Source organism: Microcaecilia unicolor, chromosome 8, assembly GCF_901765095.1.
Source record: "Microcaecilia unicolor chromosome 8, aMicUni1.1, whole genome shotgun sequence".
Classification (NCBI taxonomy): Eukaryota; Metazoa; Chordata; class Amphibia; order Gymnophiona; family Siphonopidae; genus Microcaecilia; species Microcaecilia unicolor.
In genome coordinates, this window is record NC_044038.1 from 201,700,745 (window position 1) to 201,719,498 (window position 18,754).

At 41.8% G+C, this 18,754-nt stretch overlaps 1 protein-coding gene across 1 annotated transcript in view; it reads left to right on the forward strand.

The window, feature by feature from the left end:
- Positions 1–18,100, forward strand: part of GATA5 (GATA binding protein 5) — a 72,045-nt gene extending 53,945 nt beyond the window's left edge. Inside the window, exons 4-7 of the mRNA XM_030213203.1 lie at positions 7,252–7,377; positions 10,742–10,829; positions 14,896–15,020; positions 16,319–18,100. Coding sequence (XP_030069063.1) covers positions 7,252–7,377; positions 10,742–10,829; positions 14,896–15,020; positions 16,319–16,471 — 492 coding nt within the window. The 3' untranslated portion in view covers positions 16,472–18,100. The remainder of the gene's footprint in view (positions 1–7,251; positions 7,378–10,741; positions 10,830–14,895; positions 15,021–16,318) is intronic.
- The last annotated feature ends 654 nt before the right edge of the window (positions 18,101–18,754 follow it).

Here is an 18,754-nt window from a genome sequence, read left to right on the forward strand (position 1 = left end):
GGCAAAATGAAAATTGCTGCACATGCATTTTGGGTCTGCGACCTTTACCGCCATCCATTGACCTAGCGGTAAAGTCTCACGCGGTAACCAGGTGGTAATGACCTATGTATGTCAAATGCCACTTGGCACGCGTCCAATACACATGGTAGAAAATAAAAAATATTTTTCGGCCACGCATATTGGACGCGGGCCAAAAAATGAAATTACCGCAAGAGCCATGTGGCAGCTGTGCGGTAACTCCATTTTGGTGCGCGTTGGGAGCCTGTAGACACTTACGTGACTTAGTAAATGGGCCCCTTTCTTCTGTAAGCTTCCGTGTTAGGAGTCACAGACCTAGAAAGGGATCTGGGAGTCATTGTTGATAAGACATTGAAAACTTCTGCTCAGTGTGCTGCGGTGGCTATGAAAGCGCACAGAATGTTGAGTATTATTAGGAAAGGGATGAAAAACAAACACGAGGATGTTATAATGCCGTTGTATCACTCCATGGTGTGACCGCACCTCGAATATTGTGTCCAATTCTGGTCGCCGCATCTCAAAAAAGATGTAAAGGAATTGGAGAAGGTGCAGAGAAGGGCAACGAAAATGATAAAAGGGATGGAACGACTTCCCTATGAGGAAAGGTTAAGAAGGTTAGGGCTCTTCAGCTTGGAGAAAAGGCGGCTGAGGGGTGATATGATAGAAGTCTACAAGATAATGAGCGAAATAGAGTGGACAGATGTGAAGTGTTTGTTTACACTTTCAAACAACAATAAAACCAGGGGACACAAGATGAAGCTAGAATATGGTAGATTTACAACAAATAGGAGAAAGTTTTTCTTTACTCAGCGTGTAGTTGGACTCTGGAACTCCTTGCTGGAGAATGTAGTGACAGCAGCTGGCCTTACGGAGTTTAAGGGGGGTTTGGACAGATTCCTGAAGGAAAAGTCCATTGAACATTATTATTAATTTTTTTTTTTTTGGGGGGGGGGGGGGGGGGTGCCGGGTTCTTGAAGCTTGGATTGGCCGCTGTCGGAGACAAGATGCTAGGCTTGATGGACCCTTGGTCTTTTCCCAGTATGGCGGTGCTTATGTGCGGATTATTTTAGGGTGCCTTGGGACTCAGGTATTAATCTGTAAAATCAAACAGGTCCTTGCTAACTGAAAAGAGGAGAGTTAAATTGCAGTCTAATTTTTCAAGATTTATTGCAAAATGGCTATTTTTTTTTTCTTTTTAGCAAACTTTAGTATCATGGTTAAAATATTCCGCAGTATTGGATGAAACTGCACAATACTTTTCCGTAATCTATGTTTGTGAAAAGTATTTTGGAAAGCAGAGGCCATAATATTTCTCAACAATAATTAGGTGCTAAGTGAAACACATAGTACTAAATATTTATATAGCAAATATGACCTGCCAAGGAGGTCACTAGAGGAACACGTTGACACCCTGAGAGGGAACAGTAGAGAATAAGTTGAAAAGTACAGACTTGGCATGTGGCACTTATAGAAACATGGGCTACCTATATATGAGGGGAAAGATAAAGATAATTTTGTAAGCACTTCTGGGATGGGAACTTTGTTATCTAGTAAATTTGTGTACTATACTCACGTTAAGTATTCATGTGATCACTTTCAGTTTCGAGTCGGTTTGTCGCCTATCAGCACACCTTCACAGCAGTTTACTATAAAACAAAATGGATTAGAATGAAATAGAAATTAGGATTTATATTCTCTAGGGTGAGAGCAAGATAGAGGTTGTGGCTTTCATGTTCTTTACATCTAATAAGAATTTTGTAAACAGACCCAGCACACAAAAGAGAAACCAGAAAGCAATGAAGGAGAAATACTGGAGCTCTCTCTTGCTGTCTTTTCTTCTAACAGGGAATGATTCTGAAATTAGGAATGAAAAGTTTATTTTTTTGCTTGTGTAAATATTATGAAAGCATAAATATATAAAAAAAAAAGAAATTAGGAATGAAAACTGCAGTTGGTGTCCCTTTGGAGTAGCCTTGAAAGACTTTGCCTTGGGATGTCCAAGTGCACAGTTCCTGCTGGCACAGTTATGGGGGGAAGGAGGGAAGTTTTCCCATACAATATTTTTACATCCACCAAAGGGAAACAATCACAAGTGTCTGTGTTCCCTAAACCTAACCTTATGAAACTTTTCCACTCTCATTCCAACTTCTTCCACTCCATTTATCACAGCGCCACGATCGTACTATCAAGCAATACTGGAAAAGTAAACAGGAGTGAAATTCTTTAATGGGCTCAATCCCAAACAGTGAAAGTGTGGACCTGCCAGCTTCCCCATTACTGACAGACATAGACAACTTTCCCAAGGCTGAAAAATAACTCTCAGACACCTGACTGGTGCATACCAGGACACTGCAAAATACAGAAACATGGAATCCATACTTTACACCTACTTAAAACTCTTCTATTCAAATTGTTCAAATACCACACATTTTCTCTTGCTGCTACACATTATAGTGAGACCTGGAGCTGACAGTTTAACCCCTGATTCTCTCGCAGGTCAATTATAAACTCTAGAGAACTGAGCACAATAGTTCGCCTCTGTGTCTTTTGTGGTTTTGGCAGCATAGCTGACTTTAGGAGAGGATCACTTTCCATGCAGGAACCAAAATATCTTAGCCTTAAAACATGTCTGCCTGATGGGAAGACAGAAACTTGTGATAAGCATGTGGTGTAATTTTAAAAAGCATTTCCTTTCACTAGGGATGTGCATTTGTTTGAAATGACATAGAAATGTTTTTTCATGTCATTGGCAAATGAAAAATGAAGAGAAATATTTAGAAATTTTGTTTGCAATCAATACTGCACACTATTTAGAAAAAATGAGCACTATTCACAGAGTGTGCACTTTCACTACGAGTGTGCACTATTCACAAACCCCCGGATTCTCTATATGGTGCCGAATAAATGTGCACCACAATTTGCACACTGTTGAAAGATGCGTGCACAAATTAATTAGCTAACGAGCCATGAACTTCCAATAAATTGATGTTAATAATCAAAGAGTAAACCTTTGCACATATATGCACTATTGGGAAAGAGTGCACACTCTTTCTGAAAACTGCTCACACTTGCAAATAGTGAACACTCTTTTGCAAAGCATGCACTATTAACATTGTTCCCATGACAGCAAAAGAAAAATCCCTCAAACAAAATGAGCATTCCCAGAAATGAAATGAAACATAATTTTCTAGCTCCAAACTCCTAATTTCCACAGGTGGAGTAGTATTCTACATGCATAAAGAGCCTTTGATAAGCTTGCCCAAGTTATATGCATGTGAATTTATTGGCCACCTTCCATGTAAATATCCAACCTGAGTAGGAGTAGTCTCTGGGAACAAGTGAGGGAAACCTATAGGGCAGTGTCCGAGCAATTCTTTTGCAGCACCACCCCCCCCCCCCCCCCCCTCAGACACATGTGATTTGTTCCAGAGATCCCTGATGGCTGATGAGCACTCTGTGCTAAGCTTGTTAGCTAAAGCCGTGGGCCGGGCACAGTCAGGGTTCAGGGAAGTTCTGTCTTTGTGTCGCTCTCGGACCTCGGTGGTGGAAGTTGCAGTGCTGCAACGGCTTCGCTTCAGACCACAACATGCGGGGGAAGCTCAGCTCAGGAGGCGGAGGCAGCCACCACATGCCCTATTGCCATATGAGCATGCCTGCTGAACCAATGCAGCCAGCCAGCAAAAGGTATACAAGAGGGAGGTCAGCATTTGACGCGGCACCCCTGAGAGTTTGCTGTGGTGCACCAGGGTTCCGCGGTGCACAGTTTGGGAACTGCTACTATAGGGGGTAATTCTCAAAAGGTCGTCTTAAGTTAGGCACTAGGGATGATGCACTATTGGCAATTATGCATATAATTGCTGTTATGGATCACTAATGTGAGTCTGAAGTAATGTGCCTAACTTTAGGCGTGAGCATGGATTCTAGCTCCAAATCTGGTGTGTCATGACTAGGGTTACCATATGTCCATTCCGGATTTACCCGGACATGTCCTCTTTTTGAGGACATGTCCGTGCAACCGGGCGGGTTTTGCCAATCTGCCCGTTTGTCCAGATTTCTGGACAAACGGGCAGATTGCTAGCCTCCCCTCCCCTTAGTTACTACTGCCCTGGTGGTCTAGTGACCTCTTCCACCTTTGGGGCAGGAAAGAGCCCCCTCTTTCCTGCCTGGAGTGCTGCCCTGCATGCATCCTTCCTGTTGGTGATCTCGGCGCCGATTCAAAATGGCCGCCGAAGTTGAAGTGATCTCGCGAGACTTCAACTCTTAGCGGCCATTTTGAACCGGTGCTGAGATCAGCAACAGGAAGGATGTATGCAGGGCAGCGCTCCGGGCAGGAAAGAGGGGGCTCTTTCCTGCCCCGAAGAGGTCACTAGACCACCAGGGCAGTAGTAAGGTAAGGGGAGGGGGTTGATGGGGTGTATGACAAGAGGAGGGGAAAATGTGACAGGGGGTGGAGCGAGGGCATGAAAGGGGGCAGGGTGGGGTGTGGTGGACGGGGCGGGGAGGGGCATGTGTCCTCCTTTTTGGGGGACAAAATATGGTAACCCTACTCATGACTAATGATTAGTACAGTGGGCTTTGATCCTGGAAACCTGCGTTTGATTCCCACTGCAGCTCCTTGTAACCTTGGGCAAGTCATTTATCTTGCATTGCCTCAGGTACAAAAACTTAGGGGTCCATTTACAAAGGCGTGTTGAAAACTGGGCTGCAGTAGTGTAGGCGCATATTATAGATGCGTGCAGATCCATTTTTTCAGCGCACCTGGGGACCCCCCGCCAGCCAAACCAGGGGCCCAGACGAAATTCATGGGGGCGCAGGCCCCCATGGCCCCCCATACCTAGGCCCCTGCTCCGTTGACTCTTTTAGGTGCTTATATTTTAGGTGCTTATATTCTAAAATGAATGTTGCTACTAGACATAAATGTTCATGTCACTGTGTATTTTTGAACAGTCTGTAGATCAGCAGATCCTGTTCTAAGAATGCTAGTGTCTCAGTTCCAATTTATATTTCCTTTCTAAAATTTGCTTCCACATGTGTAAATGCGTGTTTGTGTGTGTGGACTAGATTCAGTAAATGACGCCCACATTTGGGTGCCAAAAAAATGAGATCTGAGCACTAGTCTATGAATGGTACTCTGAGTTGGGCAACATTTATTGAATAGCGCGTAGTACTGGGATCTGCGCCCAACTTTGGGCGTGAGGATTACACCAACTGAAACCTGGTGTAAGTCCTCACATGTAAATTAAGTGCAGATCCCCTGAATTATGTAATAATATACGCATCTTTAGATAGCGCCTCTGACCCACCCGTGCTCCTCCCATGGCCCTGCCCCCTTTTCAGTTGCACTCTAAAAGATTTTGCATGTGCTTCTTTATAGAATATCACCTAACAAGATGCATGCTTAAATCCAAATTGTAGCCAATTAACTCCAATGATTTATTGTTAGCACCCAATTATTGGACTAGGACTAGGGGGCACACAATGAAGCTAAAACGTAGTACATTTAAAACAAATCAGAGAAAATATTTTTTCACTCAACGTGTAAATAAACTCTGGAATTCGTTGCCAGAGAATATGGTAAAAGCAGTTAGCTTAGCAGGGTTTAAAAAAGGTTTGGATAGCTTCCAAAAAGAAAAGTCCATAAGCCATTATTAAAATGGACTTGGGAAAAATCTACTGCTTATTTCTAGGATTTTGAGGTGGTTGACAGCACTATCGGTGGTTGGGGGTAGTCAATGATTATAACTGAGTCACTAAAGCTGAGGCTTTAAGGAAGCACAAAAAAGAAGTGCCTGTGTGACAGTATGAGACATCCCCTCATTAAAACATAAATAAGTGTGAGCTGCTCCACTGACAGTTTGTTGTGTATGGTTCAAATTATAAGTGGTGGAGGGTTGCCATTTTTTGTTATATTTTTTGATTATTTCTAGGATAAGCAGCATAAAATGTATTGTACTGTTTTGGGATCTTGCCAGATACTTGTGACCTGAATTGGCAACTGCTGGAAACAGGATGCTGGGCTTGATGGACCTCGGTCTGTCCTAGTATGGCAATACTTATGTACTTATGTAGATGCTAATTGGTTCGTTACTCAAATTGCACATGCAAATGTGGTGTGCACCTAAATTTGCATGTGCAACTTTAAGCGCCATTCAGTACCTCTCCACTCTCATCTCTCCCTACATTCCTCCCCAGGAACTCCGTTCACTGGGTAAATCTCTCTTATCTGCACCCTTCTCCTCCACCGCTAACTCCAGACTCCGTTCCTTTTATCTTGCTGCACCATATGCCTGGAATAGACTTCCTGAGCCGGTATGTCAAGCTCCATCTCTGGCCGTCTTCAAATCTAAGCTAAAAGTCCACCTTTTTGATGCTGCTTTTAACTCCTAACCCTTATTCACTTGTTCAGAACCCTTATTTTATCATCCTCATTTTAATATTGCCTTATCTCTTGTTTGTTCTGTCTGTCCTAATTAGATTGTAAGCTCTGTCGAGCAGGGACTGTCTCTTCATGTTCAAGTGTACAGCGCTGCGTTCGTCTAAGAGTGCTATAGAAATGATAAGTAGTAGTAGTAGTTTATGTGTAAACTCATCACACAAGTTAAGCAGCCTGTTAACTATTTACTCTCTTCATATATCCAGCAAAATGCCTTTTTTCCACAAGTTTTACCTCATTTAACCTTGAAAATAGCTCAGCTAATGAGAAACTATATACACTTTAGAGCATTCACCCAAAATAATAGCTTTCCAAGGTGCTAAGGGGTCCTTCTACTAAGCAACGTAGGCACCTATGCCAATTTGGAACTACCACCCAGCAACTGCGTGGCCCAGGAGGTAATTTCATTTTTTATGCACATCCACTACGTGCACTGGAAAATATTTCTTCTTTTCTGGCGCACAGTGCTAACAGGGTGGTAATCAGCATTGTACATGCACTGACGATTACCGCCCAGTTAATGCTTGAGACCTTACCACTAAGTCAATGGGTGATAGTAAGGTCTCAGGCCCAAAATGGAGGCACCAATTTTTATTTTACCGCTCGTCCATTTTTGGTCAAAAAAAGGCCTTTTTCGCAGGTGCACTGAGAAATGGACCTGCACGTATCCAATACACACGTCTACACCAGTGCAGGCAACTTTTCGGCGCACCTTAGTAGGGACCCCTAGGAAACTGATTTGTGAAGGCTGCACCTAAATCAAGTTCTTGTTCTAAGGTAACCTATTTTCATTGTTTCAGTCTTCATCCAGGCGGGCTGGCCTTTGCTGTACCAACTGCCACACAACTACCACTACTCTTTGGAGAAGGAACGCAGAAGGAGAACCAGTTTGCAATGCCTGTGGCTTGTACATGAAACTACATGGGGTAGGTGCCAGAAAATATCAGACTTCTTTACAATATATTACATCAATCCAAGCACCTTCCCCACCTCCTGTAACTTTATTCTAATGTGTCTTTCTATTGCACTGGCTATAAAAGGGATAAAGGCTGACTTTTTCAATTATATAAAAGTGGTGCTGTGATGTGTGAAGAAGGGCCCATTTTAGTTGATTTATTTGGGTTTTGGACCTAGGCTTCAGGCTGATTCCTGCAAAAAGGTGGGAAATTGTGGGATACAAATGCAACAAATAAATAAAATAAAATTCCACTAAACTTTGTTCACTTTTGACATCTCTCTATGCTCCGATTGATGGATTTCGTTTTTCATTTCATTTGTTTCATTGTGTCTTCTTTGTACTGTGTTCTAAATAATTTAGCACACATTAGATATCATTTAGTGCATGCAAAAACACATTTCCCCTGATATTCAGCCGGCGGTGGTCACTGAATGTTGGGGGTTAATTTCTGTAGGGCTGGTTGCTGGAGCCTATACAGGTCCCGACCGATACTCAGCTGGGGCCTACATAAGGCAGTTATGCATCCCCGGCTGAATATCGGCTGAGACCCACATAACTACTTTTTCATATGAAAGCCCTCTTTATCCCCGTCTCAGCCTCCAGAATAGCTCCCCTCCCCCCAGCCCATGTGAATCAAAGGCACTCCTCCCTAGAAACAAGCCCTCCCCACCCCCAACTCCCTAAGCTCTAGGTAAGTCCCCCTGGGCCTACCTGACGTCCCTAGTGGTCCGTTGAGGGGGGAGGGGGGTTGGGGGCAGGAACAAAGCCCTCTCACTCCTGCCCCTTGCAGTTAGCCTCTATAAATGGCTGCCGTAGTAGCTCATGGAACTTTGGGTTTGTTTTCAAAGCAGTTGGACTAAGTGCTTTGAAAATACACCTCTTTGTGTAGTACCGCAAGCTGCTACAACAGGTTGTGGCAGCCATTTTCTAAGAGAAGCCACAAGGGGCAGGAACAAGTGGCCTTCGCTCCTGCCCCCCACGAACCACTAAGGACATTAGGTAGGCTTGGGGGAGTTGGGGTGAGGGGGCTCGTTCTGGGGGGGAGGGGAGGGTTTTTGAATCTTGTGGGCTAAGGGGAGTGTGTAGGAAGGAGGGAGCTATTTTTGAGGCGCTTTCAGGTTAGAAAATAGTTATGTGGGCCCCAACTGAGCTGTCCTAAATTAACCCACTTAGGACCTGGCACTGAATATTGCCAGCATCTACATAACCCCCAACTCCTCCCTAACGATGCCCCCAGTGCCGGCCCTGACCTGCCCACTTTTTTTGTTGGGCAGCCTGTGGTGATATTCTGCTGCACTGTCTGGTTAACTGCCGATGAATATCACCACTTAGGCAGTGGTAAGTGATTTTTAAGCAGGCAGGAGAGGTCCTTATCCACTTAAATCACTTTGAATATCAGCTGGAGACATTTTTTAAAATGTTGTTTTACCCTTGTTTACTATACTGTAAGGTTTTTGCATACTGCTCACATCCTCCAGAAAGTTTGCTGCAGTTAACAATATAAGGGCCCTGTTTACTAAGCAGTGTTATAAACACGTTAACATTTTTAACGTGCGTTAACCATGTACATGCCTACAATATCCCTATAGGCGCCTACATGGTTAGCGTGCATGCTAAGTGTAAGCACGCTAAAAACTAATGCACCTTTGTAAACAGGGCCCTAAGAGTCTCAATGTTAGAGGAATATAAAAATCATACAGCACAGCATAGTTGAAATGATAATACTTTAAACAGAAATGAAGGAAGTTCCATTTTTAAAGTACGGGTAAAACAAGAAGAATATACTGAGGAGGGGATCTGAAGTAATTCTGTAAGACCCTCCGAATTTTGCCCAAAAAGAGATTTAAAAGCGAAACAGGCTAGTTTAAACTCAATACGTTTGAGAAAATCAGCACAAAGTGACACAGCAAATGTCATTGTGCTATCCCGTTACATATTAATTCTCATCTAAAACACGGTAACACAAAAATCTTTCAGTGTTGCGAATATTTTTCATTCAATCCATTTAAACAATGCATACCCCCTATTTATGAATGCATTGGGACATACTCATATGTTTTCAGAGAACAATTACAGATTCAAGGATCTTCAAAATTGTCCAAGCATATAATCATAGCACGATTTTGTTAATGTTAACAAATGCCTCCACTGTATATTTTGTGTAAAAAACAATGTTCGCACACACTTTCACTTAGCTTAAAGACTGAAAATGGGTCACTTTAAGCTAAGTGAAAGTGTGTCTGAACACTGGTTTATACACAAAATATACAGCACTTGGAGGCATTTGTTAACATTAACAAAATCGTGCTATGATTATATGCTTGGACAATTTTGAAGATCCTTGAATCTATTTTATTCAAGTGAAATAAAATAGATTCTGGATGTAGGCAGCCTTTTTCCCTTATTTAATTTGATTTAATTCCTTATATTACTTCTCTAACTCTTTTCTCCCCAGCTCTTACTGAGGTCTAAGGAAGGTTGTTGTAATCATTTGTAAAAACATTCCAAAGCAATATTTTTTTTAATATATGAAAATGTGGTAAATTGTTATAAATGAGAATGTTTGTAATTTCTTTATATCTTGTTCTCTACCTGTATTTCTAAAAACAAGGTATCTTTGTGAATTGTAATTAAAAGTATAAATAAAGATTAAAAAAAAAAAGATCCTTGAATCTGTAATTGTTCTCTGAAAACATATGAGCATGTCCCAATGCATTCATAAATAGGGGGTATGCATTGTTTAAATGGATTGAATGAAAAATATTCCCAACACTGAAAGATTTTTGTGTTACCGTGTTTTAGATGGGAATGAATATGCAATGGAATTTATTTATTTATTTATTTTTTCTCACCTAATTTTTTTCAGTCACATTTTCCCCATTTATTTTGGCGCTATTGTGCTATCCCTGTCATTTTGAAAATGAATGAAGTGAATTCCCCAGCTCTTCCATTCCTACTTCCATTGTTCCAAGTTGCATATCTTGACTTTGTTGGTTAGACAGATGCAGTGTGTCTAGCGTTGTATTTTATCCTAAGTCCAGCAGATCATTTAGGGAATATTTTTGTGTTTGATCCAACTGCACTGTAAGCATCAGCTACATCTCAGCAGATTGTGCAAAGGGAAGTCAGAAAGCCTTTACTTAGAATGACCATGGGAAGTGAAACAGCCTAGCTTTCTGATTTCCCACCAAGGAGACAGTGGAGAAAAATGTCAAAGAGTGAAGGACAGACACCTGGAATACTCTACCCAGTTTGTGTAAACACAAGAAACCTGAATACAACATTTTAAGCAGTGAACTGTAATAATGATTCTAACTTCTGGTACTATCAAGGTTCCACGACCCCTGGCAATGAAGAAAGAGAGTATTCAGACAAGGAAAAGGAAACCCAAAAGCATCACAAAAGCCAAGAATTCTTCAGGTACCATTCTCTAGTCATTAAAAAATTATAGAAAATTCTGGAGAGCCTAGGAAAGCATCCAGGAGCTACATTTGTAAGAAATTTACAGTTAAGCAAAAATAATCAAATGCATTGACAGTTAACATTTTGTAAGATATCTATATAGCTAATTGCATTATTGATCACTAGTGCAACAAAGCCCGTTTTGTCAAAAATGAAATGGGCCCTAGGAAGGCTCTCGTCTAAGCGATTTCTCCTCTCTCCCCTGCCCTCCCCTCCATGTCCCGTGATTCTTCCCTCCCCTCCCCTCCCGTGTCCTGCAATTCTGACCTCCCCTGTACCTCCGCTTATTTTTCTTTGCATGTCCCTGGCCTCTCTTTCACCCGGTGTTCACCGATAAGCTTTTCTGCCAAGAAATCGGTTAAAAATAAATTGCAGAACGAATGTCACACTTTTTAAAAGAGGTTGCGATCTCTCTTGGGATACAATAGCATTGTTGGCGAGGCCAGAGAAAAGGCACAGAGGGTTTTTTTTTTTAGAGTAGAGGGAGTGACTGGCTTTTCTTCCCCCGACCGCGTCTTTCCTTCTATCTTTCCCTTTTCCTCCTTTGGCCGTTGCCATTTTCTCCTGATGAGGCTTAAGGCGGGCAGAGGCACCGCTGAGGAAAGAAACGAACAGCCCCCTGGGGAAGGGACCGAGTGGCGAAATTAGAGGGCTGCAGGATAAGCAGGGGAAAGTTGGGCGCAGTGAAAGTTTTGCTGCTTGGAGGTCGGAGCGGTGGCAGGCAGGCTGGGCTCGTGTTGCCTCCAGCGTCCCCTTTCAGGGTCCTACCCTCCTCTGACGTCATTTCGTCTCTACGCGAGGGCAGGAAAATGAAAGGGAAGGGAACGCTGGAGTACAGCTGACGTCACCAACATGTTACAAACCTAGCCAGCCAGAGAACCTTGAGATACAAATTATTATATAGATTATCCTGTTATTATATTAGCAAGGAAAATATTTCTGGTGTAATAAAGAACATGAGCAGTTGAAAGTAATTAGCAAAAATACATGATCTTGGAAATATAATTCAAATACTTTGGATCCTGTGTTACATTAGGAAGAGATTTGTGAGAGGCATCGTCATGGCCAAATGCCTGGTTTTCAAAGCGTTCACTTAAAACATGTTTTAGTTGAATTGTAAGGATGTGTATGTGAAGAGGAGAAGGTCATTTTCAATTTGTTTCATTCATGGGGAGTTTTGCGCCTACCACGTGGCTAAAAGCACTGCTGAAGGATGCGCAGAGGCATCCGAAGTGGGGTGCTCATCAGCATGCTCTAATCCGGTGCCGAAAAATATTTTTAATTTTCAGCGTGGGAGGCGTGACTATCTATGGACAATAGGCATCCCTCGTGCTAATCGAGTAGCGCAGACACATTGCCACGTGCTGCCCGATTACAACAGGGTTAGCGCGAGAGCCCTTAGCGCCAAGAAAATAGATGTCAATAAGGGCTTCCACAGTAATGGCTACACACTAATTGGGAAATTAGCATATGACCATTAAAGAAAAATACAGCCATTTTACCACAGCACTAAAAGGGCCCCTTAGTGATTTACAATAGGATGTACTAGACAGAATTTCCAAAAAGCCCTATGGCGCCCTTTCAACATACCACCCCTTTCCCAGACTCTCCTACAGCTTACCTGCAACATGGGTGCTCCAAAAAGTGTAGGAGTGATGATCACCAGGCACCCCTGTCCTGCTGGTCATTTTAAAAATTGTGCCGGCTGGGGTTATCTAGACATTTTGGCAGTGTGTATGAGCATGGGGGGAGGGGGGGAGGGGAGGAGCCTGGCTTTTCAAAGTGAAATGAAAAAACAAACAAACAAGATTTTCATTCATTTTTAAAACACAAGGAAATGAAATTAGAAAATTTTATTTGAGATTTTCTATTTTGTTCAAAATGAAAGCACATCCCCAGTCTATATTGCCATATCCTGTAGGGATAACGTCTGTCGGCATGAACATTAGTCATACCATCATCTCAGACTCTTCACCCTACCCAGGTATATTCATTGCACCAACCAGTCTGTATGATACCTGGAAGGTTTGAAGATAGAGAGATAAGTATCATATTGTTGTTCATGTAACCAACTGGATAAGGCATTACACCAAGTAATTAATATGTTAGATATTAACAGGAAAGGAATGGAAAACAAAAATGAGGACGTCATAATGCCTTTCTATTGCTCCATGCTGCGACTGCACCTCAAATATTGTGTTAAATTCTGGTCACCAGTTCTCAAAAAAGATATAGTGGAATTAGAAAAGGTATAGAGAAGGGTTACGAAAATGATAAAGGGGATGGGACAGACGACTTCCCATGAGGAAAGGCTGAAGCAGCTAGGGCTCTTCAGCTTGGAGAAAAGACGGCTGAGGGGAGATATGATGGAGGTCTATAAAATAATGAGTGGAGTGGAATGGGTAGACCTGAATTGTCTGATTACTCTTTCCAAAAATACTAGGACTAGGGGGCATGTGATGAAGCTACAAAGTAGTAAATTTAAAATGAATTGGAGAAAATGTTTCTTTACTCAACATGTAATTAAACTCTGGATTTCGTTGCCAGAGAATGTGGTAAAGGCGGTTAGCTTAGCAGGGTTTTAAAAAGGTTTAGACGGCTTCCTAAAGGAAAAGTCCATACACCATTATTAAAATGAACTTGGGGAAAATCCACTGCTTATTTCTAGGATAAGCAGCATAAAATGTATTGTACTTTTTGGGGATCTTGCCAGGTATTTGTGACCTGGATTGGCCACTGTTGGAAACAGGATGCTGAGCTTGATGGACCTTTGGTCTGTCCCAGTATGGCAATACTTATGTACTTATGTATATTTCCCCACTATTGAGTGACTTAATTCTGATGCACACACACACAAAAAAGGGACAAAGTTCAGACTCATTGAGAGGGATGGTTTCTCCAAATTTAGGAGTGGTAAAGAGGCAGAACTTGCTGCACATAGGCATTGGTCTAGTCTGAAAGCCCTGTTTACTAAGGTGTGCTACCGTTTTTAGTGTGTGCTAAATTTATAGGCATCCGTAGGAATATTATAGGTGCCTACACAGTTACCGCACACTAAAAACGTTAATGCGCCCCTAGCCCTAGTAAACAGGGCCCTGAGTATTTATTTATTTATAAAATTTATAACCCACACCATCTACATTTCTGGGTAATTTACAAAAGCACATCCATAATCATTTCCACATAAAAACACATACAATTCAAGATAGAACCAACACATTGCTTGAAAATACATACAGATCACTGCCTATGAACATTACACAGTAGTGAAAGCTTGCTGGGAAAAAAATCCTTTAACTGCTTCCTGAAAGGAAGAATCAATTGAGCATCACACAGGTGCTGTGGCAAACTATGCCCCAATTTAACTGCTGCAATCGTAAAAATTTTCTCCCTATACATATTATTATTATTATTATTTGTTACATTTGTATCCCACATTTTTCCACCTATTTGTAGGCTCAATGTGGCTCACATAGTACTGGAGAGGCGTTTGCCGTCACCGGTGTGAACAAATACAAAGTGATGTTGTGGTCGGTAAAGTTCGTGTGGCACAGCCACCTTAGGGAATCATATTGGAGGAGAGTTGTGTTATGTCCATTACGTTCTTCAGTTATGTTGTACTAATGCCGACACAGTCCATTCAATTTGAATACCCAGTGTACCTGAATGTAACTCACCTTGAGCTATTACTGAAACAGATGTGAGCAAAATCCAAATAAATAAATAAAATCCAAACACATTAAGTTCCAGAAATAATATTCAAAATCCAATACAGAAAATAATAAAAATTCTCATAATAGAAAACACATTTTACAAAATATTTGTAAATACAAAATATCAAGTCTCACTTGGTGGAAAGATGGTACTTTAAGCAACTGAGGGTTCATGAGTCTTACATGGATGCTTATACCTTATTTCTTACCAGTATCATGGTAGAACTTCCACTGCTCTACCTATTTTGGAGGATGTACAGAAGTATTCATAACTATGATATATTATATTGGTGCTTCATTTTCATTGTTAGGTTCTACAACATGCACAACCAACTCCCCAGCCTCTATCACAGCCTCTGACAGCTCCACCATATTAAAAACAGAATCTAATTCAACTTCCCAGTATCCAGGGCAAAGTATAATGTCAGTCTCCCAGGTAAGGAAGCAATATACTCTGAGTGCATTCTATAAATTCTATTAACAGATTTATAAATGATTCTTGTTTCAGATGCTTGGAAAGAGATGGAGAAAGGGGCCACCTAAATTAAATCAGCATGAGGGAAACAGATAATTAAAGTGTTAAAGGATTATTTTTATTGATAAATGATCAAAAATAACTCGAGGGATAGGGGAATATATTAAAGGTGTGCTACATATTTGTCAGCAAAAATATCCCAAAGTGAGGTCAGCCCAGAGGTTTAGATAGTATGTGCCACATACCCCCATGCAGAAAGCCCCAGTTGAATTTCTAGCTTAGGACCTCATTCCAAATTAGCTAGAGCCAGGGCAGTAACATAGCCAGAAATTAATTTTTAAAGAACCAGTGGTGAAGATACCAGGGACAGATACCAGGGACAGCAGAAGACCTCCTTAGTTGATGGAGCCAAGCCCTGCCCCTAGCTCTCACCACTGATTGTAATGTCATTTTTTTCTTTATCAATCCCATTTCCCTCTCCACTCCTCTCCCCCCAACAGTCCAGCATCTCCTTTTACTTCTCCACTCCCCCAACAGCCTAGCATCTCCCTTTTCCCTCCCTACTCCCAACAGTGAGTCTAGCATCTTTCTTTTCCCTCCCTACCCACCAACAGTCCAACATCGACCTTTTACGTCTCTATCCCCAACAGTCTATCATCTTCCTCCCTACGTCTAACAGCCCAGCATTTGTTTCCCTATTCCCCAACAGTCCAGCATCCCTCTTTTCTTTCCCCCTCCCCCAACAGTCTAGCATCTTTCTTTTTTCTTCCTACCCCTCCCAACAATCCAGCATCTCCCTTTTCCCTCCCCACTCCCCCAACATTCTCTTTTCAAAGTGGATGTACATACCCCCAATCCTTCCCCTTCCCCACTAACCCTGAATCTTCAAAGGGAAATTTCACAGGGAATCTCCCTTTGACAGCAATTTGCAGGTACATGAAAACAAAGTCCCCCTTACCCTGTAAGCTCTACAAAGCTTTCTTACTCAGTATCTAATCTCACACAACCCAGAGCACACTTCTCTAAATTCTCTAATTACATGTTTAATGTCAGATTTTGTTCTCTCTCCATATAAAATATTTTCTGGTTTCTAATTATCTCACCTTTTGACACCAATATCTATTTCTTTCAAACTTTAATTACTGTGTATGACCAGAGAGTGTTTAGTATAAGTTTGACATTGTCTTTCCTCCCACGTATGAATCAGAGGACACAGTATCTTAACATCTGATCATTTTGTCTCATTGGAACCTTTCTAGGCTCCAGGACACTCAGATGATCTGGGGACCAGCCACTCTGATCTCAAATTTATGCCAGAAGATTATACGTTTTCTTCAGCTGCTATGAGCCAACAGTCAGGACTCAGTGTCCCTCTGAGGCAGGACTCCTGGTGTGCATTGGCATTAGCTTAGACATGAGCTTTCCAGAAACATCCTTCAAGCAACCGTTTACCTTTCATTCCACAAGCATGGATAAGCCCAGAGTCGGCAGACACATCAGCTTGCAATGAAATCTGAGACTTGAGTTCTCCTGGACAACGTATGAATGCTTGGAAAGCATCGGATGGAGTACAAACAAATGCATTATTAAGTTTATTATTATTATTGACTCTTCTGTGGTACAGGGTTCTGCGAGAGATTTAGCCTTCCAGAAGGGCAGTGGAGGAAGTACTGTCTTGAAGGGGCTATGAAGTAGCTTTGCCTTGGAGTTACTAGCATTGCTTTGGGAAAGGAATCCATTTTAAATGACTGATTAGCTAGATGTGGAAGTGAGGAAGAAAGAGGATGCAGATTGGTACTATATTTAATACGTGTGGTCATCTGTCATATGACATAAAGGGGAATGAAGAGAAATGCCAAACACACTCATGTGGAGGACAGTTCTGTAAAGGAGGGGGTCTACTTTTAGGCACCAAGAAGGCACCTATTGGAAACTTATTTTATAAAGGAAAGTATGTGCCTATTCTCTTTTATAGAATACTAGCATAGCAGAGGCTGACCGAAAGACAAGTCCAACTCAGGAGACAGTGCTTGAAAGGTGCTTTATTGGCTTAATTAGCAAGTGGACACTTGTAGGCACACGTTTTTGCTACTTCCTGAGTGCGTGCTCATTAGCAATTTTGTTTGGTCAGTGCATTCTGTGAACACCATTTGTGACCCCCCCCCCCTGAGGTGGGCATTTTATCACGCCGAAACACAGACCGTGTCGGGTCCTTTAATCAAGCAACCAATAAAGCACTACCTCCTGAGTTGGACTTGTCTTTCGGTCAGCCTCTACTCTTGTTGATTCAGTTTGATCCTCGTGGAGATTCTTCCTGTTTCCTGTTCCTTATATTTTAGGAACAGCCATACAGCTGGTGTAAACCCTTGCACCTAGATTGCTGAAAAATGTGCATAAATTATAGTATTCTATAATTTACATGTGTAACTGTGTGTCCTACCCGCATTCCTCTCAGAGTCCGCACATCTGTACACCCACCTTGAACTACCCACCATCACATTTAAGTGCCGTTGTAAAGAATAGTATGTAGTTGGAATATTTGCATTTACACGGGCAGGTGCACACATGTGAGTGTATATGCCTGCATTTTGGTCCATTGAGCACATTCTTGGAACCTGAACTTTGGCACTCTCTTTATAGAATTACCTCCATAGACTCAAGAATTCTTTGTTCAAATGCTGTCCTAACCTGCGTTTTAGCCCATTGTTTTTGTGCAGTAAAATGCCAGAAAGAGAGGGGTGGAAAACCCAGAAACCGTGGTTGTTAAAGTCAAAGTGCATCGTCAAATTTCCTTTCAAAAGAGATCTGAGTAAACAATTGCTATTAATTAAATCAATGAGCTTCTGCATTGGTTAACCCACTTACACTTCATTAAAAAAAAAAGTAAAACAAATAAGGGGAAGCTCTAACAAAGTATCTATTTTACTCTATCTTGAGTAGCCCATAGAAGGCCTATTCTTTCAATTTGGAGCAGGGGTTCTCAGCCCAGTCCTTGGGACACATCCAGTCAGTCAGATTTTCAGGATAATCCCAGTGACTATCATGAGCCAGTGGTGGGAGGCGGGGCTGGTTGGGAGGCGGGGATAGTGCTGGGCAGACTTATATGGTCTATGCCCTGAAAATGACAGATACAAATCAAGGTAGGGTATACACAAAAAGTAGCACATATGAGTTTATCTTGTTGGGCAGACTGGATGGACCGTGCAGGTCTTTTTCTGCCGTCATCTACTAGGTTACTATGAGAAAAATTTGCTTGCACTACTTCCACTGTATGCAAACCTCTCTCATGCATATTCATTGTGGGTATCCTGAAAACCCGACTTGGCTAGGTACAGTATGTCCCGAGAACTGGTTTAGAGAGAATAATTGATTCATCAGCACAGATGAATATTTTGTACCGAGACAGCTCATCTGGAGGGTTGGTGGTGAATTAGGATGTGCAGTCATTTAATATGACATGAAAATGTCAGTCACAGTTATTGATTCATTACATAACCTGAAATGACAGATAGACAGTCTTGTTTTAGTTTGGATTTGCAGCTTCATATGTCGTAAATGCATGCTAAAGCCATTTAGTGCATGCTGCAACACTAAAATGGTACAAAAATAATGAACAAAACAAATCTTCTTCCCATGCACACTCCAATTGTGCAATCTCACCACCAAAAATACATTAAGAGGCCAGAGATGCAAAA